This window comes from Phodopus roborovskii, unplaced genomic scaffold (genome assembly GCF_943737965.1).
Source record: "Phodopus roborovskii unplaced genomic scaffold, PHOROB, whole genome shotgun sequence".
In the NCBI taxonomy this organism is placed as follows: Eukaryota; Metazoa; Chordata; class Mammalia; order Rodentia; family Cricetidae; genus Phodopus; species Phodopus roborovskii.
In genome coordinates this window covers 2,466,853-2,490,093 of record NW_026125648.1, presented here as the reverse complement: position 1 = coordinate 2,490,093, position 23,241 = coordinate 2,466,853, and the positions used below count along the sequence as shown (strand labels likewise).

General features: G+C 40.9%; 1 protein-coding gene across 4 annotated transcripts in view; it reads left to right on the top strand.

Annotated features, from left to right (window-relative positions):
• The window catches only part of Atg4a (autophagy related 4A cysteine peptidase), a 52,630-nt gene that overhangs the window by 26,241 nt on the left and 3,148 nt on the right, over positions 1 to 23,241 (top strand). For 3 of the 4 annotated variants that reach the window (XM_051178009.1, XM_051178011.1, XM_051178010.1), the window contains 10 exons: positions 2,272 to 2,382; positions 5,830 to 5,901; positions 7,779 to 7,877; positions 12,223 to 12,324; positions 12,516 to 12,588; positions 16,117 to 16,196; positions 16,810 to 16,997; positions 17,120 to 17,198; positions 21,135 to 21,280; positions 22,509 to 22,565. In XM_051178009.1, coding sequence (XP_051033966.1) covers positions 2,274 to 2,382; positions 5,830 to 5,901; positions 7,779 to 7,877; positions 12,223 to 12,324; positions 12,516 to 12,588; positions 16,117 to 16,196; positions 16,810 to 16,997; positions 17,120 to 17,198; positions 21,135 to 21,280; positions 22,509 to 22,565 — 1,005 coding nt within the window. In that variant the 5' untranslated portion in view covers positions 2,272 to 2,273. Of the gene's footprint in view, positions 1 to 2,271; positions 2,383 to 5,829; positions 5,902 to 5,942; positions 6,029 to 7,778; positions 7,878 to 12,222; positions 12,325 to 12,515; positions 12,589 to 16,116; positions 16,197 to 16,809; positions 16,998 to 17,119; positions 17,199 to 21,134; positions 21,281 to 22,508; positions 22,566 to 23,241 lie in introns of all 4 variants that reach the window. The other variant, XM_051178012.1, reaches the window with a different exon arrangement.

Below are 23,241 nucleotides of genomic sequence, written 5' to 3'. Positions count from 1 at the left end.
GATTGTGACTTCAACCCCCAACAAAATCATTTGAGTAGAGACACCTGTCTTCATGCTTGGCAAGGTCTCCATTACATTTAAGAGCTTTTATTTCTATGAAGCAACACAATTTGGACTTAGAAAACAAAATGTAAACAACCTGGATTTTCAAGTGACTTAAATGTATCCCACAACGCCATTTATGCAGGAAAATGCACTGTTAGGGACTGCTTAGGGGCTGCTTTGGGAGGGCCCTTGTCTCTATTCATAGATGAACGAAAGGGTCCCTATTCACTCCTAGCTTCCTTTTGGAGAGGGGTTAGGGAGCTTGGAGATGGGATGTACTGGATGCTTTTGAAAAACTTTGAACTCACAGTGCATTTTCTCATGCAAATAGAACCATAAATTGTGAAATGGAGCTATCATTTTTTTTTCCAGTTACAGATTAAAACAGATTTTGACATACTGGCTTAGAAACCTATTTACTACCTATATTATTATTATAATTATTGCCTCAGAAGAAGGTTACTTAGAAATAATTTGGAGGCAGGACCCCTAGTAGTATCAGTCTGGAATCTTCTATCAGACCTGTCCCATCCACAAAAGTGAATGTGAACTTGAACACGTTTCAAATCATAGAGAGCAGAGGCTGAGAACTAATGGGATTTAGCTTGATTTCACTTGGTTGCTTTGTCTTGAGAGAGAACTATAGCTGTATATAACAGGAATACTGGCTTTTGCTACTCACATTTACTACTCAGCACCTCTGAAAGTATAGGTGTCTGGAGGGGGTGGGTTCTCAACTGTGTCTCTGATGATTTAATTGACTTTTACGTTGTCCATCTGCCTGGGGATTAGGGTCTGATCCTGTAGTTTAAGATTTTAGTCTCAGCTGGACTTTGGTAGTGCATGCCTTTAATCCCAGTACTCGGGAGGCAGAGGCAGACGGAACTCTGTGAGTTTGAAGCCAGCCTGGCCTACAGAGCGAGTTCCAGGACAGGTTCCAAAGCAATACAGAGAAACCCTGTCTTGAACAAAAAAAAAAAAAAAATTTAGTCTCATAAGATTGCCCACACTTGAGATACCAGTTTCTACTATCTGGCTATAAGTGCAGTTCCTGTGACACTGTCGCACATTCCTCCCCACTTGCGGCTTAATCATTTGCAGAGATTGTTCACAGAGCTCAGGGAAGTACTTTCTGACATTTACCCATTTGTTATTAAAAAAAAAAAGCATTGCAAAGGATGCAGATTAAACAGCCAAACAAAAGGTACCTATGGGAAGTGGGAGAGGCAAGAAGCCTCTATTTCCTCTGCATGCACCTCTATGTGTTTACCATACCCAGAACTCCCCAGACCTCGGCTCAGGAATTTTTTTATGGAAGCTTCATCATGTAGGCATGAGCTATTTTTGACTCGATCTGTAGTCTCTCTTCTCTCCCAGCAGGGCGGGGGTTGGAATGAAGCTTCCACGCTTTTAATCACTGCTTAGCCTTGCAGGTGACTAGACCCAAGGGAGAGCTCACCAAGAACAGCCTGACTAGAACTGAAGAGACACTCCTGAAATCCCAAGGGATTAGGAGCTCTGTGTCTGGAGCTAGGGTCAAAGATCAAATCCTGGAACAAATAAAAAAGAGATGCATCTGATGTCCTAGTGCTCAGGAAATGACAGGGATTTTCAGAGCTGTGTGCCAGAAAATGGGGATGGCAAGCAAATATATAGTTCTTTTTATACCACAGTATCACAATAGTGAATCTCAAGAACAAGTTCTATTTATGATCAGCCTCATGAGCCTTCTTTGCAGGAGCCATGTGAGGAAGATAGAAAAAAGAGCACGGTAAAAATATCGAGTCTTCTAGCTACAATGTTATCATCCTGACAATTGAACATTCACCAGGATTGTCACAGCCAACTCCAAGGCCTTGGCTGCTAGCAATCTGACCATATAAACCTGGTAGCATTCCCTGTGAACAGACAGGAGCCAAGTCCACCAGCTTTACTGTCTTACCTCGGTCTGCTTTTGTGGATGTTTATGAAGGAGGCCCGTGAAAGGAGAGTTTTAAAGCAATTCTGTGCAGTCAGCTTCTCAGATGTTTTAAATGGAGCCAAAAGAAACGGCTCAAAAGAAATATGAAGGGCTGAGAAAGTGGCTCAGGAAAGTGCTTGCTGTGTACTCACTTATTTAAATATTGAAATATTCGTTTCGAGTCAAGCTGATGACCTTCTACTTTCAGGGTAAAAGGTAGAAATCAGAAAAGCATAGTATGTTTACGCTCCTTCATTTTCCTTTAGTTATGTCCAAGTATGAGAACCAGATTACTATTTTCACTGACTACCTAGAAGAATTCCCGGATACAGATGAGCTGGTATGGATCTTGGGGAAGCAGCATCTTCTTAGAACAGGTAAGCTTGGTGCCACTGGTCAGGGAGGCCCCAGCTAAAGCGGGTGCCTGGGATTAATTAAGGCCTTCTCATTTTCCTTCTTGGTTGACAAAATATTGTCTTGATAAGGGCTAACACTACTTTGAGATGGCTCCGAGAGGCTTTAGCCAGGCATTTACATGATACAGGATTTTGTTTGCATATTTTGCAAAAGTAATGTCAGTTTATTCTTTTCTGTAAAGAAGCCCTGCTCCAATTCCAGAAGACTTGGGATTCAAAAATACATGACATCATTCACAATATTACTGACCAGTATCTAGTCATTGGGCTATATGTTTCTTACTATTATTATGTCTTTGTGCTTCTAGACAAAACACTCAGGGACTTTCATGAAAGCTATGGCTTTCAGAAACAATTATAAGACACAAGAAGTCTTGTAGTGACTGTGCTGTCCTAGATGATTTTGGTTTTGTATAGAACATCTATCTACTTGTTGTAGATGGAAAGGAAGCTCGAGTTTTCCCATTTACCAAAGCATTCTTTCTTTCTTTCTTTCTTTTTTTTTGAGACAGGGTTTCTCTGTATTGTTTTGGAGCTGCCTGTCCTGGAACTAGCTCTGTACACTAGGCTGGCCTCAAACTCACAGAGCTCCGTCTGCCTCTGCCTCCTGAGTGCTGGGCTTACAGACGTGTACCACAACAACCACAGCTACCACAGCATTCTTAAAGAGTAGAAAAGACCTGCTGCTCTGAAATCTCTAAGGACTCTACATCTGCACAAAGCCTGAACAGGGAATTAGGCAGCTCTGGGATATATTACTTCCCAAGAAGAGATCTACAGAAACTTTTATCATAGAGTAAGGATGGGAGGAATCTGATCAAAGGGCAGGAGGAGAAGTTAGGCCTTGCCTGTTCTGCCATAGTATTTTATTGGAAAATTGTGAACAGTGGGCAGATCTAGCTATTAGGGAGACTTTAACTTTGATCCACTGGTTCTCAACCTGTGGGTCTAGACCCCTTTGGAGGACAAATGATCTTTTCACAGGGGTCATATATCAGACATTCTGAATATCAGATACTTATGTTATAATTCATAACAATCAAAATTACAGTTATGAAGTAGCAACGAAATAATTTTATAGCTGGGGATCACCACAACATGAGGAACTGTATTAAAGAATCACAGCATTAGGAAGGCGGAGACTCACTGCACCCATTAGGGAGACTTTATTTAGTTCTAACTCGGGAAAGGGGCTTTCTCTTTTTGAACCTTCCCTTCCTTCTCCAGGACTTAAAGGGTTGAAGAGGACCTTTTCTAGTTCTACTTTTTAAATAACAGGAAAATCTAGGGTGCCACATAAGTCCTTATTCACATACTAAGTTTGGAAATGTTTTCCCTCACCCCACCCCACTTTTTTGAGAAGGGGTTTTATTCTACATCTCAAGCTTACTTGGAACCCTAGATTTCACTAGTAGACCAGGCTGACCTCAGATTCACAGCAATTCTCCTCACTCAGCCTCCCAAATGTTGGGATTATAGGCATTTGACACTATGTCTAGCTGGGAAATGCCTTTCAAAATGAATTTTTGTTTGTTGAATTCTTCTAGCCAACTGTAAGGTATAGAGCCTGAAGAGGCAAGAGTGACATTTGACATAAAATTATTGTATACTAGATATTAACTATGTGCTTTATAAGTGAATATATATATATGTATATATAAAATGCCAGTTATCTTGTTGAATACTCACATTGCCTCAATGAAGTAGGTATTGCTACTCTTCATTTAACAGATGAGAGAACAAAAGCTCAGAAAAAAATGAGTAATATATTTATACATATAGTAAGTAGCAGACCCAAGTTAAGTCCCACCCCAGCTACAAGGTTTCCGTATGTAGCCCAGGCTGGCCTTGATTTTACAATTCTCCTGTCTTGGGCTCTTGAGTATTAGAATTATAAGAATGTGCCACCACACTCTTGGGCTGGGGCTGTAGCTCAGATGGTAGAATACTTATAGCATGCATCATTATTAGATTCAACCCCTCAGCACTCCAGCATGGGACTGGTGGCCATACCTGTTAGCTCAGCACTAGAATGATAGAGACAGAAGAATCAGAAATTTAATATCATCCTTAGCAATTTTGAAGCCATTTTAGGGAACATGACACCATCTTGGGGGTGGTGCTTAAAAAGACAAGAAAAAAGAATTCTTTTTTTTTTAAGTTTATTTATTCAGTTTATGTGTGTGTATTTTACCTACATTCATGTCTGTGCACCAGGAGGCCAGAAGGTGGCATTAGGTGTTCTGAAATACAGATGGTTGTAAGCCACCACGTGCTGCTGGGAATTTAACCCACGTCCCCTGGAAGAGTAGACAGTGACAGTGCTCATAACCTTTTTTTTTTTTTTTTTTTTTTTTTTTTTTTTGAGACAGGGTTTCTCTGTGGCTTTGGAGGCTGTCCTGGAAGTGGCTCTTGTAGACCAGGCTAGCCTTGAACTCACAGAGATCTGCCTGCCTCTGCTTCCTAAGTGCTGAGGTTAAAGGTGTGTGCCACCACTGCGCGGCTTGAACTCTTACTCTTAAACATCTCTCCAAATGAGGGCTAGGCACTGGGGGCAACAAAAGAAAAGAAAATACATATAGGCTCTACTTGATTTGCTCAAAGAGGTGGAAATAGAAACTACGGTAAAGTTTTGATTTTTCCCTTTTGCTTTTGGAAACACAATGACTAGAGATTCTATACGAATGCACATGCAGATATGATATTAAGAGGGGGAGAGATGACTAGAGAAGAGAGAACCATATCCAAGTATGGAGGGAAAGGAAGAAGCCATAATTGTAGTGATTAAAGGGAATTTGCGTCATAGAATGCAAAAAAATATGCTTTGAAAAGGTATGTAAGATATTTATGATATTATACAGTCGCTTACATGAAAATAGGACACTAGGTACCATGGATAAAGTTCTTACACAGTTAGCAGGAACATTTAATGTTTAGTTAAATATGTGTGTTTACACCCCTGCTTCTGCAGGTAAATCTCCTCTGAACATATGAATTCCTAGCTTTAGATCATAAATGATGGGAACTGATACTCTCATCATTCAGGCTGGAGATACTTGTTTTAGTGGATTATCTAAGATACTTTCTTTTGCTATTTCTTGTCATTTGGGCACGACCACCATGATGACACCTGTTGGGACTCTGAAAATCATTGAGGAGACAGGAAGTATCTACTATCATTAGAAGAACCAGTAGAGTAGCTCTGGTGAAAATGAAGGTAAAGAGAGAGAAGTTCTGGAATTTTTAGGCCCAAACAAGATTAGGTTTCCTGTGAATTTCTGTAGTTCTTTAACAATTGATTTGATCGGCTATCTAAAAATAAGCTTGCCACTGGTATAGAAGTCAAATGTAGGCATTTCTTTTTGATGGGATATGGTGATTTAATTTTAATTTCACATTTAATTACAGAAAAATCTAAGCTGTTGTCTGATATAAGTGCTCGTCTATGGTTTACATACAGAAGGAAATTTTCACCGATTGGTAGGTATATCATTTGTTGTGCTGTGCTTTCTTCCTTGTAGATAGCTTGCCTGAGGTTATCAATGACATCACAGAAACCTCAGAATTAACAGCTCACTGTGGCAAAGAATTTGATTTAGGGGAGCAGGTAAGTTTAACATTTCATCCAAAAATGTCATTGTGGAAGTATCCCATCACATGAGGCTCCATGGTGTTGTAGTGTTATACTAGTATTAATTTTGACCCACCTTCAAGTGTTCTTGCAACAGGTAGTATTACAAAAATCAAGTGAGCTTTAATTGGGTAAAATCTAGCTATTAAATAACTTCACTGCTATACAGTACTATTTGACTATTAAAGAGGCTTGGGCCTTGAAGGAAAGAAAATAATTCCTTCTATTATTTTCTCATGAAATGAAAGCATTTTGACATTCAGAGATAAATTAAGATATATTCCCTTAGAATTTAGCCTAGATACAATCTAGGGGAAAAGAAAACGATAGTTGGATAAGTTAAGTGAATTTGTTGCATCTGAGAGAATTTGTAAAATGTTTGTGAGCAGTCAGTGTGGTCACTCCCTAGTGTCATGAAAAGAGTCTATAGGTGGTGGAAGTTACTTTCCTAAAAAGAAACTTGTCTGACCAAGATTGGACCTAGTAATTGGAGTGAAATTAAACTTTACGTGAAGGGCCAAAAACTGAAACACAAACATTTTCTTTGTTTTTCAAGCCGTAGTAGCAGAAAAGTATAATCTTTAGTACCCCGGGGTTCTAAACTGTTAACGTTTGCTTGGGTAAGAGACCTTTACAAAGTTGGGCAAGGTTTTAGTCAACTCTGATCATGTGCTCACCCTACCCTTTCTGCGCTAATCTAACCTTAGCATTAGCAAGAGCCTGAGGGCTCTCCTTCCAGCTCCAAAATCTATGCACTCTCCTTACTCTTGACACAGCAATGCTCCTTCAGTCTGTACAACAAAAGGGTCAGGATGAGGGTGAGTAGTAACTTTGCCCACTTGTTTTACAAGAATGATCACTTCTTTGAAACTAGACTACTGAGATCATACCTCCAGAATACTTTTTTACTTCTGAGTTGGAAAAGAAAATCAAGTTACCTGATTATGTTGGTCCTTTTGAATAGGACCCTAGTAGAGCTTATCCTGGCCACATGTGAGTTTTTTTTTCCTTTGCATCAAATCTTCTTAAAATGGGACCCATTGTCTCATTATTAACTGGCTTTGTGTATATTAAAGATGTAGTACATTTCTAACTTTATGCATTTTATATAAGACCATACTCTCAATACCAAGTATACTATATTGGTTCTAACACTGTTAAGTATTTTCTCGTATAATTTTTATAATGCCTACTGATAGTAGGCAGAGTAAGTGCTATTATCCTCAATGTGTACATGAGGCTTAGCTTGTATAACTAGACCTTAGTTTTCTGCCTAATCTAGAGTGCTTTCATCTATTTCTTGTAAACTTCATTAAGTACATTTAGAATAGTCAAGAACCTTTCATCTGTCTTTGATCATTTTGATGTCTACCCTTGGTGATAGAATTTGTGCTTTAGTCAAGGTAATCTCCGTGTTGGTAGTTACCAGTGGTAGTCATTTACCAAAACAACATACATGCTCTGAAGTCTTCAAGCAAGAAACCCAAGGGGCATGTTTAGTTCATGTGTTTGTCTTTGACTGTAGAGTGTCTCCATTGATTCAGCATTGTCTTTACAAGTTTCACTCCTATATTCAAACCCTGTATGAGCTCTAAGTACATTTATTGTCTCTCTTTTCAGAGCTCATGTATATGTATGCGTGTTTGTAGTTTCAAATATGCTGATGATGATTGAGAAAAGATTAATTTTAGTAACACGTTTTCATGCCCATCTGTTTTGCCAACAGGGGGAACAGGCCCTTCGTCTGATGCTGGCTGGGGATGTATGCTGCGCTGTGGACAGATGATGCTGGCTCAAGCCCTTATCTGTAGACACTTGGGACGGGGTGAGTTCCATTTGCTCTACAAATGGTTTCAGAGACATCTGCCACATCAGTTGCTGCTGTTGTTGAAGACCATTCAGTAACAAAACTGCAGATCCTGAATTGCTTTGTCATAGCTCAAGTGATGGGCTGAAAAGTCAACCAAGCCCATCATGAGAATAAACTAGCTGTTATTTCCTTATGACTCACTAAGCAAGAGTTATTTTCCAGGGACAGAATTAACCTGGGGCAAATGTGTCATTTAGAATTTCCATTTTTACTACTTTTGGAATAAGTCATTAAAAATATCTGAATTTAAAAAGCTGTGGCCCTAAAATGGACATGGTGGTATATACCTTTAATCCCAGCACTCAGGAGGCAAAGGTAGGCAGATATCTGAGTTTGAGGCCAGCCAAAACTTCCTAGAGAGACCCTGCCTCAAAACACAAAACAAAACAAAACAAAACAAAACAAAACAAAACAAAAAAAGCTGAGGCCATGGGGACTCACACCTTTACTCCCATCACTCAGAAGTCTAAGGTAAAAGAACTGCTGTGAGTTTGGATTACAGTACAAGACCCTGTTTCAATAAACAAAATAAGACAAAATGAAAAAAAAAAAAAAAAAACAAAGCAAAACAAAACAAAGAAAACAGGAAGAAGGGTGTGGTGATCAGTCTGTTTCTTAACTCCTTCTAAAATACCCATCTAGCTCAGGATATAAGTGACCTAGAGGAAGTGCTTAATGAGGAAGCTAGTACTATTTTAGTTTTGATAATGAAGAAATCCTTAAATTAGCATCCTCAGGAGGCAGCTCCATTATTTAACAACCTTCTGGTAATTCTTGTTCTTATTTTCTTTGGGGCATGCACATGTTTCTTCATGGGCCTCTGTAGAATGATCTTGGATGAACACCAGTTCAGATATTTGAGTAAAAGTTCAATTTCCCATGCTATCAAGCTGCTGAACTTGCTGGCGGTCTGTGCTCACAGGTCCTGTGCCAGTTTTTGGAGAGGATCGGGAAATTCTGGGGAAGGTTATAGAGCTTCTTGCCTTCTTGACGGAATTTTGACTATTCTGTGCTTGCTTTCTCTGTATATATTGTCATTTCTAGCTCATAGACAAGAAAACTGAGGTTTGTGGCAATGAGGTGATTTGTCCAGGCCCTAGTAGCATAGATGTGAGAATATAATGCTTATACTCTGATTCTGTGTCTAGCAAGTACTCTATACATACTTCTTAATCTATACTTATGATTGTTTTAAAGAATAATTACACATTGTATTAGCATACATCAATTGTATTTAGTAGTAGGTTTTACTGTAACATTTTCACACATTGTATACATGCACATTTTGGTCATAGTCACTTCCTCTATTACCATTTATTTTTTAAAAGATTTTATTTTTAGCTTTTAATATTATGTTTGTATGTATATTTGTGTGTATTTTCACATGGATGTAGTGCCTGCAGAGACTAGAAGTGGGCATTGAATCCCCTGGAGCCAGAGTTACAGATGGTTGTGAGCTACCTGACATGTGTTCTGGGAACTAAACTTGGGTTCTTTGTGAGAGCAATATAGTGCTATTAACCACTGAGGGATCTCTCCAGACCTTCTACTACCATTCCTTATCTCTCCTCTGTACCTCCTTTTTCTCTCTCATCCTCCCCTCATAATCCCTGATTCATTTTCATGCCTTACTGTTTTTTTCTCCCTAGATTCCACATATGAGAGAAAGCATGCAATACTTGTCATTGTGAGAGTTTCTTGGCTTACTTTTATTTTCCAGTTGCGTGCACTCTATACCACAGTGTGCTTGTGGAAATCAGTTTTCTCTTTCAATCATGCAGGTCCTGAAGACCAAACTCAAATCACTGAACTTGGCAACAAGCCCCTTTACCTGCTGAGCTGCCTTGCTACCCCTTTTAATTCATTAAAAAATTTTGAAGGCTGAATTTTTTTTTCTGAAAGTGAGTTCTTAAATAGGGGGTATTCTGGAAGATCCCCACAACCAGCACTCATAGTTGTATCAGCATGACATCAAGCAGCCAGAAGGATTTGGATAGATCTTGTAGTTAAAATGAATTAGGAGAGGCAATTTTGTAAGGTGTTTTTTAGATTATTTCTTATTCAGTCACTTTAAAATTAAGATGAAGTATTCATGTGACCATCATCAGAACATATTTGATGGGACTTGCCAGCCAGTTAATCAAGATTTTTCCCAGGACCAGATAATTCAGTAGCTATTGAAATAAGTTGCCTGTAGTTTGCCCTATGGATATGGTAGAGCTGAAACTTGCCTTTGGTTTCAGAGACACTAGGAGCAAAGAGGAAATTAGGAATCCAGAGATGATGGCCTATAGACCAGGTACATTTCCAAAGTCTTTAATTCAGACTCTTTAGAGACCCTCCAGAGGGACTTTTGTATCATGGATGTAAAGTTAGCCCCCCAAATCTGCTCCTTTAGACAAAATTCCTAGAGCTGAGAGGAAAATGAATCCTGTCTTTACTGGTTATTGTGTAACATTTTGCAGTTCTCTTCAGTAGGTTCTATGTGGCCTTGAAGCATTTTGGGGCTCTGTGTATTTAAGGCACAGATGAGAGTCTCAGAATTATGGTGATTTGCATTTTGGTCTTAAGGAGAATGTAAACACCTGGTAGCAAGTATTTTTGTTTTCCCAAAGCTTGTTGTGAATTTTTTCTTAAGATGGTGTGAAAGTTAGTGGTAGTGGCTTATACCATAATCCTAGCACTTAGGAGGCTGAGGCAGGAAGATCACTACAAATTTGAGACCAGCCTGATCTACATAGTGAATTCTAGACCATCCAGGGCTATATGATGAAACCTGTGTCCAAAGCAAAAGGAAAGAGTGTTATAAAAATGGGGCCAGGGCCATCGTTTTGTAGAAGAGTGCTGTTATATACAAGGCCATCACTTCCATACTTAGTACTGAAGAAAAGGTTGGCATAAAAAACGTTAGGGTCAATTTTTTGAGATATGTTACTATTATGTAGCACACGAATGCCTAGAACTGATCTTGTGGCTCAAATTGGCATCAAATTCATTCATGATCTTCCTGCCTCTATTCCCATCCCAGAACATTTATTTCATAGGCATATGTAACCAAGCCTGGCTATTTGCAGGTGTGTGTGTGTGTGTGTGTGTGTGTGTGTGTGAGAGAGAGAGAGAGAGAGAGAGAGAGACCTCCAGAGGTTAGTATATCTTCCTTGAATCCTTTTCCACATTATTTTTTGGGACAGGGTCTCTCAATGAACCTGGAGCTTCGTGATTTGGCCAGACTGACTGGCCACCAAGCTACTGTCTCCCAGCACTGGATTATATGGGCATACTACTCCTGAACTGAGCTTTTTTCATGGGTGCTGGATTTCCAAACTCTAGTCCTCATGCTGGCAAGCACTGTACCAATTAGATCATTTCCCACCTGTTTCTTGTTTGTTTGGCTGGTTGGCTAATCGTGAACTCACAATATAGTCTAGGCTGGCCATGAGATTGAAAATTTCCTGCCTTAGTCTTCTGAATACTGATATTACAGTATTTTTTCTTTCCCTTCTCAGTATACAATTTTCTTTTTTCCCTCCATCCCTCCTTCTCTCCCTCCCTCCCTTCCCTCTCCTTCCTTCCTTCCTTCCTTCCTTCCCTCCTCTTCCTCCTCCTCTCCCTCCTCCTTCTTCTTTGTTTTTTGGGACAGGGTTTCTTTGTGTAACAGCCCTGGCTGTCCTGGAACTCTCTCTGTAGACCAGGCCCTGAACTCATAGATATCTACCTGCCTCTGCTTCCCCAGTGCTCGGACTAAAGGAGTGCCCACCACCACCTGGCTACAGTTTTCAAAAGCACTTCCCTCAGCAGTGAGTTATTTCCACATAAATTTTGTGTGTCAGAATAGCACTTCCCTTCATGAGACCCTTCGCCTGAATGTAAGAACAAACACCATTGCTGTTTGTGGAGAAATGAGGCACTATGGTGTCTGGGTTATATCCTTGTAGTGTAGCTGCCAGGAAATACCTTTGTGACACTGTTGTTATGTAATTGTTAGCCACCTCCAGCTTGGAGCAAGTTAATTCTCTGTTCAAGTTCATCCTCCGTTTTTAACTTTCCCACACATGCTAGACAATTAATCTACCACGCAGCTGCCTTCCCCAGCCCTAGCTTTTTCTTTAGACCCACTGAACCCTTAGAAGTTTTCCATTTCACACCGTCTGCTTTCTAAGTGAGTAATCCTTAGAAATGCATCAACTTCACCATTCCTCCCTTCGAAATGTAGCTCTCTTGTTTCCCTTTTAATTTATTGCCTGGCAATAAGCAGTAGTGGCTGATGTTCACCCTTTTTTATCCCCCTCCCCCACACAAGATTGGAACTGGGAGAAACAAAAAGAACAACCCAAAGAATACCAAAGGATCCTGCAGTGTTTCCTAGATAGAAAAGACTGTTGCTATTCGATCCATCAGATGGGTAAGATCATCAAATTTGTAGTTTCAAATTAATGTCTATGAACTCTTCCCTTCCCCTGCCTTATATGTGGCTTCACTAAGTTGTCTGTCTGCTTTTTTCATGTGTCCCCACCAAAAAAAAAAAAAAAAATCAGGAGTTTGTGGCTCACAGAAGCTATCTTGCTAACATATTCATTTTTCCACATAAAACAGCTCAAATGGGTGTAGGAGAAGGGAAATCAATTGGCGAATGGTTTGGACCAAATACAGTTGCACAGGTGTTAAAGTAAGTAAAAGTCTGGTGTCTGCTTGTTCTTCTTGCTCTTATGCTTCCATCCCCAGCCAACTAAGCATCCCATCATCTAAGTATGCTTGCAATCCCACCCTTCCTGCTAAGCCATCAAACATCTCTACCAGTTTTTTTTCAGACACTTCTTGATGCAGATAAGTGTAGACCCCTGTCTTGGTATATCAGATCTGTAGTCACTGGTATCAACACATGTGGCTATATTCCAGGACTCATTCTGTTTCTCACCCTACAGATGGATGTTCATGTGCCAGGGAACCATCGAACTGAGGGTCTTTCGAAGTTAAAAGGTTCATACTGAGTGACAGAGGCTTAACTGGCTTAGGCAAGAAATAGCCTCCTCTCCTGTGTACTAATAAAGACCTCATTAATGGGCCAGGAAGATTGCTCAGTGGGTAGAGGTGCTTTATGCCAATCTAGATAACTTGAGTTTGATCCACGGGAACCACATAATGGAAGGAGAGAACCAACTCAAACAAGTTGTCCTCTGACTTCTACACATGCCCCCTAAATAAAATGTGTTTTTTTAACCTCACCAATTCATTTAGCATTTACTGGGTACCTTTACTGTGTTAGGTACTGAGTATACAGAGATAACAGAGATGCAGTCCTTGCCTCAAGGAACTCATTACCTACTGGAGGAGGGAGTCTTGGAATTAGTTTGTCATCTGTTGGCAGATTTAAGGTGATACTTTCATGATTGTCATCTTACTTTCCATGATTTGTTTTCTACCACAGAAGATAAGATAGAAAGGTCACGTATAAATGGGGTGAGTGTCATCAGTACCTACAGGCCATCTTCTCTCTTGTAGCTCTCTCCTTCCTGAAAATCTACCAGTGGATGAAAACTCCCTACAGGCAGACTGTATTTGTCTCATTCATTCTGTAGCAGTAGCACATAAAACTGCCTGCTACATCTAAGTGCCCAGTGAGTGCTCAATGAATAAATGAAATTGGCAGCCAGAACCTGGGGCTAGATGTAGGGATCAGAAGATGGAGATCATTAGGCTTCCTTTGGTGTAGTGTATTTCAATTCCTGGCTATTATGACTCCATATGAAGTAGAGAAGGGCTTTGTTCCAACAGTTAACCAGTCTTCAGTGAATAGCATGCTTGGAGCGGTGCATCCGAGGTGAGTAGTCTGGATTTCCTGGGGGACCCAGGAAAACTTGTATCATGGGCTTTATTCCTTGCTACCAGTACAACGTCACTGAGGCCGCTTTCTCGCTTTAGTCAGAGTACCTTCTGGGCATCGTTGCCTCTGCTGAGTGAGAAACTAGCAGTATTCCAGATGTGCAGAGGGGACAAATCCAGAAAAGAATCTATAAAATATTAGACTCACTAAGCTGAGCCCTGAGTCTGGTTTCAAATAGGATTTCTTTCTTGCTTCCATGATTTGCATTTTGAGGTTTTTAACAATAAAACAATGGGAGGTCATTCTTTTTTATTGATTTTTTAAATAAGCATATTATGTTAGATATCATTATGTCATTTGCAATCAAAGTGTTTTGATTCTTTTCCTTCCTGTCTCTCCACCTGTGGTTATTCTTGTCTTCCCCTGATACCCTGACCCCCAAGATTCTTTTCCTTTTTTATGTCCCATGTGTCCTTTTGCCCACTGCCATTCACCTCCGTTCTCATAAGAATTTAAGTGTGTTCAGATTTGTTGTGATTGCCTCTGTCAACAATAGCACATATGTTCCTCAACACGGCAAAAGACAGATATCCTAATTGGAAAATATTGGAAACCAAAGTGTATTTGCTATATCTAAGCTATCGAACATTACAGCTTAACAAGTGAGCTGTTTCCCTGGTTGATGAGCTGGCTGTTTGGAGTGCCAGCTCCCTGCCACTGCTGAGCATCACTGCAAAGTCTTACACTGTGTGTGACTAGCCCTGGGAATGATTCCAGCTCAAAGTTCAAAGCCTGGTTTCCACTAAACATATGTCACTTCTACACTATCCTAAAATAAAAAAGAAAAATAGCAATGGTAATTGTAAGTGAAATCAGTGATCATATAATTACACCATTGTTATTCTGAGAAAGGTAATGAATTAAAATTAGTAAATTAAAAGTGTAACGAGGGCTGAGTGGATGGCTCAGTGGATGAGGTTCTTGCTGTGCAAGCATGAGAACTTAAGTTTGGATCACCAGAAACCATGTAATAAAAAAGAGCAAGGAGCATGTGCCTACAACCCCAGCGCTGGAGGACAGGAGGTCTCATGAGCTCATGGGCTGGCTGAAATGGTGAGCTGCTTGTTAAGTGAGAGACCCTGATTTAAAAAGTAAGGTGGAGAGGAATTGAGGAAAGATATCCTGACATCATCCTCTGGTCTCTACACATGTGTATAGACATACCATACCCAACACACACACACACACACACAGTTTAAAATTGTGCTGTGATGATTGAGTACTTCTTGGGAGCTGCTTTGGAGAAAGAATTCTTTTATCTAGTGAGACTGGGACTTTACCTACATTTTGTAGAAGTAGAAAGAATAAACATTTCCTCTTAAAGCTAGCAAAGGGAGAAATAGGCAGGCACTTTACATAAACCTGATATAGTATCTTTTTCAAAAGAGCTTTCTTTATAAGTTCTCCCATGAAATCATGTAACTAGATGTGTCATCTCTCTTCAGTTGCTCACCAGTAGGGCCTCCTCTCAAGTCATCTGTAACTGAAGCCTCCTTGAAAGGTATTCCCAGTGCATGTGGGGGAGAGAACCCCATATCTCTTCTATCTTCCCCTTCTCTTTTCTCCCATTCTTGGTTTCCATGATCAATTCTTCCATACGAGGGGTGTTGTGTGTGTGTGTATGTGTGTGTGTATGTGCGTACACACACATGCACTCTCTCTGTGTTTCTGTGTTTCTGTCTCTGTCTCTGTCTGTCTCTCTCTCTCTCTTCTCACACACACACACACACACACACACACACACACACACACACACACACGTTAGGTTAGGTGGATGGATCCAGGGCTTCATACATGCTAGTCAAGTATTCTGTCACTGAATCACACCAGCCCCCACTTTATTTTAATGACATCATTATTCTTTCTTTCTTTCTTTCTTTCTTTCTTTCTTTCTTTCTTTCTTTCTTTCAGTTCTTTCTTTCCTTTCCTTTTCTTTCTTTCTTTCTTTTTTTTACAAAGGAAAATCAGTAATTCAGAAAACAAAATATTTTGCAATTATTTTCAGGACAGATACATAGATGTCATCTCTCTTTCCTCCAGTAGGAATACTGTCATTTGATGAGGTGGATTTTTCCATTTTATAAAGCAGGGCCTTCTTTTAGAAGTTCAGATATAGTAGTTCTGTGGTATTCTCCAAATCCCTGGACATGAAATTTCCCAGAACTCTGTCAAGCCAGAGCTAATTAATCCAAATGCAGGCTTTTCTGTGGCTCAGTGTGCAGCGACATTAGGAATGCTGGGAATATATTGTACCACTTCTAACTGATATTTTCATCTTCTCCAGTTGTGATTTCATTATATGTTGCTTCACAGAAAACTCGCTTTATTTGATGAATGGAATTCCTTGGCTGTTTATGTTTCGATGGATAACACAGTGGTCATTGAAGATATCAGTGAGTGCATAGGCTGTTAGCCTTCTCATTGGTGGGTGTAGTCCCTTCTCTAATTCAGACATCTGGAGTTCAAAAGATGCTGTGGCCTTCTCCACAAGGACAGGGGAGCCTAGGAGAGCATAATGGCTCTGTTCCCTTCCTTTTCAGTCTTCTGAATGGGAAAAATCTTTTCTCAAAGATGTGCCTCACCTTTTGCTGCAGGAGTGAAAATGTGTATAGTCAATTTGTTGAGTCACAAGTAGATAGATCATAGAGGCCTACCATTCATTGCCCAGGCCTGCTTTTTCTGCCATGAAGGTTAGGAAAACACAAAGATACATTCCCTGATTCCAAGGCCCTTAAAGACTAATTTAGAAATGAGTTTCTTGGAAAGAGTCTAGCATACCTGTTGGACACTAAGCAAGTGCACAATGGCCAATATGAAGAGCAAGAAGCTTAAAAAAAAATAGCCTGGCATTCCTGTGGGAAATGGGGCTGGCTGGTCCATGCTGGCAAATGAGAGGGCCTTCCACGTGTGAAGGACAGCATGCAAGGTCTCTCTCTTTTACTTTTGGAAAAGGTCTTCGAGCTGGATACTCCTGACTCATCTAGGTCTCTTGCCTCCTGTTTCTAGAGAAAATGTGCTGTGTTCTTCCTGTGGGTGCCTACACAGCTGATGAGAGCCTGCCTGATTCTCTGACTGCTTCCAGTCAGAGTAAAGGCCCCTCTTCCAAGTGCCCAGCCTGGAAACCCCTGCTGCTCATTGTGCCCCTCCGCCTGGGCATAAACCAAATCAATCCTGTGTATATTGAAGCATTCAAAGTAAGTCTCTTTTTTTTCTTGAACCCATTGCTGCCTGCCCATCACACTGCCATGTCAGCACAGAGATCCGTGAGCAGCAGTCCACAAGTGAGTTGAGAATCTTGCGTTCTCTTTCCCTTTAGGAGTGTTTTAAGATGCCACAGTCTTTAGGGGCTTTAGGAGGAAAGCCAAATAGCGCCTATTATTTCATAGGATTCTTAGGTAAGAAAGGATGAATTGCAAGTAAGTTGTCATGGGCTAGGGAAGGGTGTGGGGCGAAGGTGTTCATGGGATATAGGAAGTTCTGGTGAGTGGGCATTGCTTTAGCCCACTGGTGGCCTCTGTCTCCAACCTGACCTATGCAGAATAATTCTTGCTTCTTTGTGCTTGATGGACACCAGGTGCCCATGAATGCTTTTTCTTCTTTGTGTCTTGATGGGGTAGTTTTATTCTTTCCTTCGTGTTAGACACAAGGTCACAGCATTGCTCCAGAAAGGTCCTTTCCTGCATGGGGATCCCCGGACAGTTGGGTTTCAGTACTTTGCCTTTGCTGATCTCCTTCCAATTGAAGTTCAGGCAACAGCCTTGCAGCAGACACTGGTTTCCCAGGTCTCCATGAACAGATTTCTGTCTCAGTATTCAGAGCCATGAATGGGTAGGAATTAGAAGACACAAAGATAGAGGTGTGCCTTTCTCAGTAGTATGACTAGGGCTTAAAAATACAAGCCTCTATAGTTGGGTGTGGTAGAGCACACCTTTAATCCCAACACTAGGGAGGCAGAGGCAAGTGGATCTCTAGGAATTTGAGGACAGCCTGGTCTACATAGTGAGTTCCAGGCTAGCAAGGGCTATACAGTAAGACCCATCTCAAAAATAAAACAAAGCAAAACATACTAACCTCCTAATATGGGCCCTAGTGATGAGTCCAGCATTTTCTGCATATGGTGGAAATCTTGCCACCTTACTCACTGGCTGTGGTTAGAGACATTTAAAGCCCTTAGCACAAGGGATGCTAGATGGTCCTTGTAGACTTCATTTATTCACACGTGCCTTTGGGACCCTGTTAAGATACAGGCTCAGTAAGTCTAAGATGGGGCCTGAGATTTGCTTTTCTAAGGTGTTTCAGAGCTGATGCTGCTCCGTAGACCATGCTTTAAGAAGTGGGGCCCTGGATACACGGTGAGAGCTGTAGACTATGAGAAAAGGAGGGAAGTAGTCACAGAGATTTGACCCAGGACATTCTCTTCTAGAAATAGAGCAGTCAGACACTAGGATTCAAGAAAGTCAGGAACCTAAACTGCTTGCCAGGCAAGAAGAACTAGGATAGCTGTAAGCAAGCACCATGAATGAATTTGCAGAGAACAGGGTAGAGAAGGTACTGATACCTCCGCGAACCTTTGTCTGGTGACCTGGAAGGTGGGATGGTAACACTCATAGCTGACTTTTCACACAAAGCTAGTCCCTTAATGGGTAGTGGCTTGATGGCTGGAGAAAGCTAACTCGGGCTCATGTTTCTCTCCTTTAAAATAAGCCAGTCACTTGACTCTAAATTAGGTCATCTCATGGTAAACTATTTGGCAAAGAGTTAGATGTAGAGTACGTGTTCAGTAAGAGATGGTCCTACCCAACACCTCTGTCCATCTACTTGGTTCTTTGTTCCTATCTTTCTTGTGAGGGTTGCCACACAGCTGCCTGTTTCTGTAATGCTGCCATCTATTGATCCAGCCTTAAAATTACAACTTAATGGAAAATCTGTAGCTCATAGTACCTTTCTTTACTTTTTCTAAGTGCAAAACCCAGTATTTGGAGCTATGAATATCCAGACACCCTCTTTGTCTAAACTTTGGAGTTCTTGTCAAACAAAGTGATACAGAAATATACAGCTTTCACTATCACTTAGCATCTGTGGGTTTCCCATGGATAGATCTGACTAAATAAGGATCAGAAGTATTTTGGGGGAGAGTCTGTACTGAACATGGCCATACTTTTCTCATCACCATTATCATCCCTGTGAGAAAGACTGTTACTTTCACTTTACACATAATGAAACGAAGATTAGGAGAGATTATTTTCTCAATGTCACTCAGCTAACAAGCAGTGAAGTTGGGATTTGGTCCCAATTTGGTCATCTCTGTCAGCCCTCTCCCCATCCCAGTTTTTCCTAGGGCCCTCCTGCCAAGTGGGCAGCTAGAGGAGATCTAGATGGGGGAGGCTCTGGCCATGTTAATACTCTGCCTGTCAGATTTTGCTTGCTTAGAGAGAAGAAACTGTTCTTTGCTCTTGGGTACAGGTTGCCATGTGGAGATCAATGGCATTAGTCCCATCTGTACCTGTTCTCCACGGGCCTCAGCAGACACCCCTTAGTTAGTCTCAATGCCAATTTTTGGACGTCAGATGTTTTCTGCTGTATCTCTTATAGATAGAAAAGGAACATCCTGCAAAGCTGTCCTCTCCACTCATGGGAAAAGGTCATGACTGTATTCTAACAGGCTATTATGAATGCCAACACTTTAACTTAAAGAACACTGGTGGACAGTTGGGTCCTATTCCTCTTGAGAGTTCTATCTTTATGTCCCCAACATCCCTTTCCAACTACCTTGTTGTAAGGTCCTAGAGAGGCTTCGTGCTGAGCATCTTAGTTATTGCTCTTCAGTGTGATCTGAGGTTATTTGATACTGATATCACTCACCTTGGTCTCGTTAGGAATTTGTGCTTTGACTCTCATGTAGCAAATCATACGGAGATGCTGACTTCCATACTTCATAGCTGTATACTTGTGAATGGATATGTTTGACTCCAAGTGAAATCATTAAAATAGCTTTATATTGGGTAGTGTATTGCATACATTTCACAGAGGTGAACATTTCTGGTTCCTGGTTCTTATATATACCATGTAAGGTACTAGAAAAGGCCCCATGACACCAGTTGAAAATGAGAGTATTTGAAATGTGAATGCGTTAAGCAGTTTATTTTTAGTCTATGTGATAGAATAGTGAAAAATTTTTCCAGGTATCAGCAACATATTCTTTACCAGTAGAATCACATAGATGTGCCCTCCTGTATGGAATTCTAAAGACTTTGGGGACATTTTATAGCTGCCTAAATAATCTTTTGTCACCTGAGTTGAGGACAGAGACCCAGATGACCTTGGACCTGGAAAGTGAGATGAGATGTTTCCTGGGGCATTTATGTCTACTTACCAGCATAAGAACTTCTGCCATCTAAACATTGGATCATACTAGATATTTTATTATCTCGGTCTCTTCCAGGGTCATGTTGAGCTTGAACTTTTACAGTTTAATGAAGCATGGCTTTTCTCTTATATGTGAAACTCAGTCATCTTGGACTTAGGTTTTAGCTTAGTGGTAGAAAGTCTTGAGTTTGATCTCCAGCACATACACATACACACACACACACACACACACACACACACACACACACACACACACACACAGAGAGAGAGAGAGAGAGAGAGAGAGAGAGAGAGAGAGAGGTCATTCCAAGTAGGTTTTTCCAGTGAGGTTCATCTATGGCGATGTTTATATGATAGAGACTGTCTTTTCTGATGGAAACTGCTAGACTTGCTCACAATGACTAACCCACTAGCTAATTACTAATCAGGAACAGGCATCAGCAAGCTGGGTTCTGATACACTGAGCTTAGCTTCCTGCTGTGTGGGGGTAGAATGTCCTTTGGGGGCCAAGATCTTTTCCATTTTGAGAGGTAGTTTGAGTATGGATCTGAGAACCAGTGGTGTAGCCCAAGATGTTTTCCAATGCTGAAAGACACAGATTGCCCCCTAGTGGCATTGTAGCTCATAGCTTTAGGGATTCTCTTTGCAACTGCTGCTCACAGAGCCTGCCATGTCATCCTGTGTCCTCTCATTCCCACCTTCCCCAAACCTGTCCCTTTTCATTTTGGGACTTGGGCTCAGGGGAGATGTGTTAGGTCGAGTCTTCTCTTTGATTAGATTTTGGTACATGTGGCTTCTCTCAAGCATGCTTACCCTGGCTTTGGGCTTCCTATCATCCCATTCTCATTGTCGCAAGGGAAGGGGTTAGGAGCACTATGGATGGGGTGGGAGAAGTGCATTGTTAGGATAGCAGTGGGGCCAGGGCCAGTGGTTCTTCAAAGATGAAACATGTCTTCATAAAACAGGCGATGAGCTGATTTTCTTGGACCCTCACACAACCCAGACCTTTGTTGACACCGAAGAGAGTGGAATAGTAGATGATCAGACGTTCCATTGCCTGCAGTCTCCACAGCGAATGAGTATCCTGAACTTGGATCCCTCTGTGGCCTTGGTGGGTATTTGTAGGAGCTCTGATGGCAACCTATTAAAAATTGATTCCTTGGCAAGTTGTTATGTAGCATGGCAGCAGTGCATTTGCTCTGCACCCTTAAATGAGGCACTGCGATATGGCAGCTAAAAGAACTGTCCTGGGTCCAAACTGCTCAAGTTCAGATCCAAGCTCTGCTATTTAACTATGCAGAAAAGTCACAACCTTTCTGAGCCTCAGTCTTCACATATCTGGAAACAAGGGAAACAATACTTCCCTCATTGTTTGAAATATATATATATTTCTATAGCACAGGACCAGGCACACTGCAAACAAAGAATAAATGTTACTAGTAGCATTAACATCTCTCCTCCTATCCCTTCTTGCCCTCAAATGTATGACGTAAAAATATAAGGTGGGAAATGACTAGGAAGGAATAAGGAAATAAGAATCAGAGAGGTCAGTAAGGTCAGTATCTATTTCTTGATGCCCAAATTCAGGAAGTCTCGGGCTTGCTGTGATTGCTATCAACATATATTGAAAGGGCCCCTGCCTGTGATGTAGCCAGTATTTCTTAGACCCTTCTGCATTTTCTATTTTATCTATCAGAGCACCAGTGACCAAGGACTAAGTATTCCCCTCTTGTTTTGGACCACTGTTGTCCTGCTGAGGGATGACTGTCAGGGCAGAAGGATATTGCTGCTTCTCACAACTCTAATAGATAACTTTTTGAAGAGTCAGCCACCATTTAAAGTAATGCTTCTAGCTAAAAGTACTATTTGACTCTTGTCTTCTGCTGTAATAGAATTGTGTGTGTGTGTGTGTGTGTGTGTGTGTGTGTGTGTGTGTGTGTGTGTGCGTGTGTGAAGAAATTAGCCCTATGCTTTGGAGACTGATCTCCAGGTTAAAATGTCTAACAATGCTGAGAGGAGAGGAAGAAGGCAAGAAAGAAACAGAGGCCAGGGGGAAGAGGGAAGGGAGAAGGGGGAGAATGAGTAAGGGAGTGATGGTGGAGACAGGAGACAGGAGAGAGGAAAGGAAAAAGAGAGGAAAGGGGGGAGGAAGAGAAAGAAGATGGCTATGTATGTGTATATGTAAGCCAGTGATTTTAGGGACAGAGAGCCCAGCCAGTCAATCTTCCTATACCTCCAGGAAGATATGTGGTAAGACAGTGGCTCACCCCCTAACTCTGGGACAATAGATCCATCTTGTAAAGGGAAATTCTAAATAGTGTTCTTCTTCTCCATCCAAGGGATTTTTCTGCAAAGAAGAGAAAGACTTTGATAATTGGTGTAGCCTTGTTCAGAAGGTAAGGATGGATGGATTTTTTTTTAAAGTATAAACATGAAAGCTACCAAATCTGACTCCCTTTTAAAATTAATTCTGCATGATAATACAAAAACAGTTTGATATAATTTGGTTGCAAGAGGAGGAAACTAAGGTAACAAAGAACCTGTGAGATGTGGGGGACTCTGCATATGTTTGGGACAAATGAAGAAAGACTTAAGCCTGTAAGTAAGTGTGCCAACTAAGTGATAGACTCAATGCCAAATGCAAATGCCACAAGGCACCTGAAACTTATTCACTAAAATTAGGCTGTTTTAACCTCAAACTGCCAGCTTCACACAGCTCAGCCTGAATTTCTTCTCTATGTGTTTGTAACATTGAGATGGTTAAAGAGACTAACGTGGTCCATTTATATTTCAGCATATTCCATTATGGTTTAGAGGACCTTTCCTTCTATTAACTGGGTTATTTATCTAAAACACAGGCATGTGACAACGGAAAGAAATCAGCATTTGCAGAAGTTTTTTTTCCCCCCTTTTAGTATATACTATAAAGGAGAATTATTGTATTGGTTCACCACCCTCCACCCATTTCCCTCATTGTCAGTATCTAACACATACAAAATGATGCCATATATTGATATGTGTTCACTGAATGAATTAAGGGAGAGCATAGGGAGCGTTTTTTAAAGTGTCTGG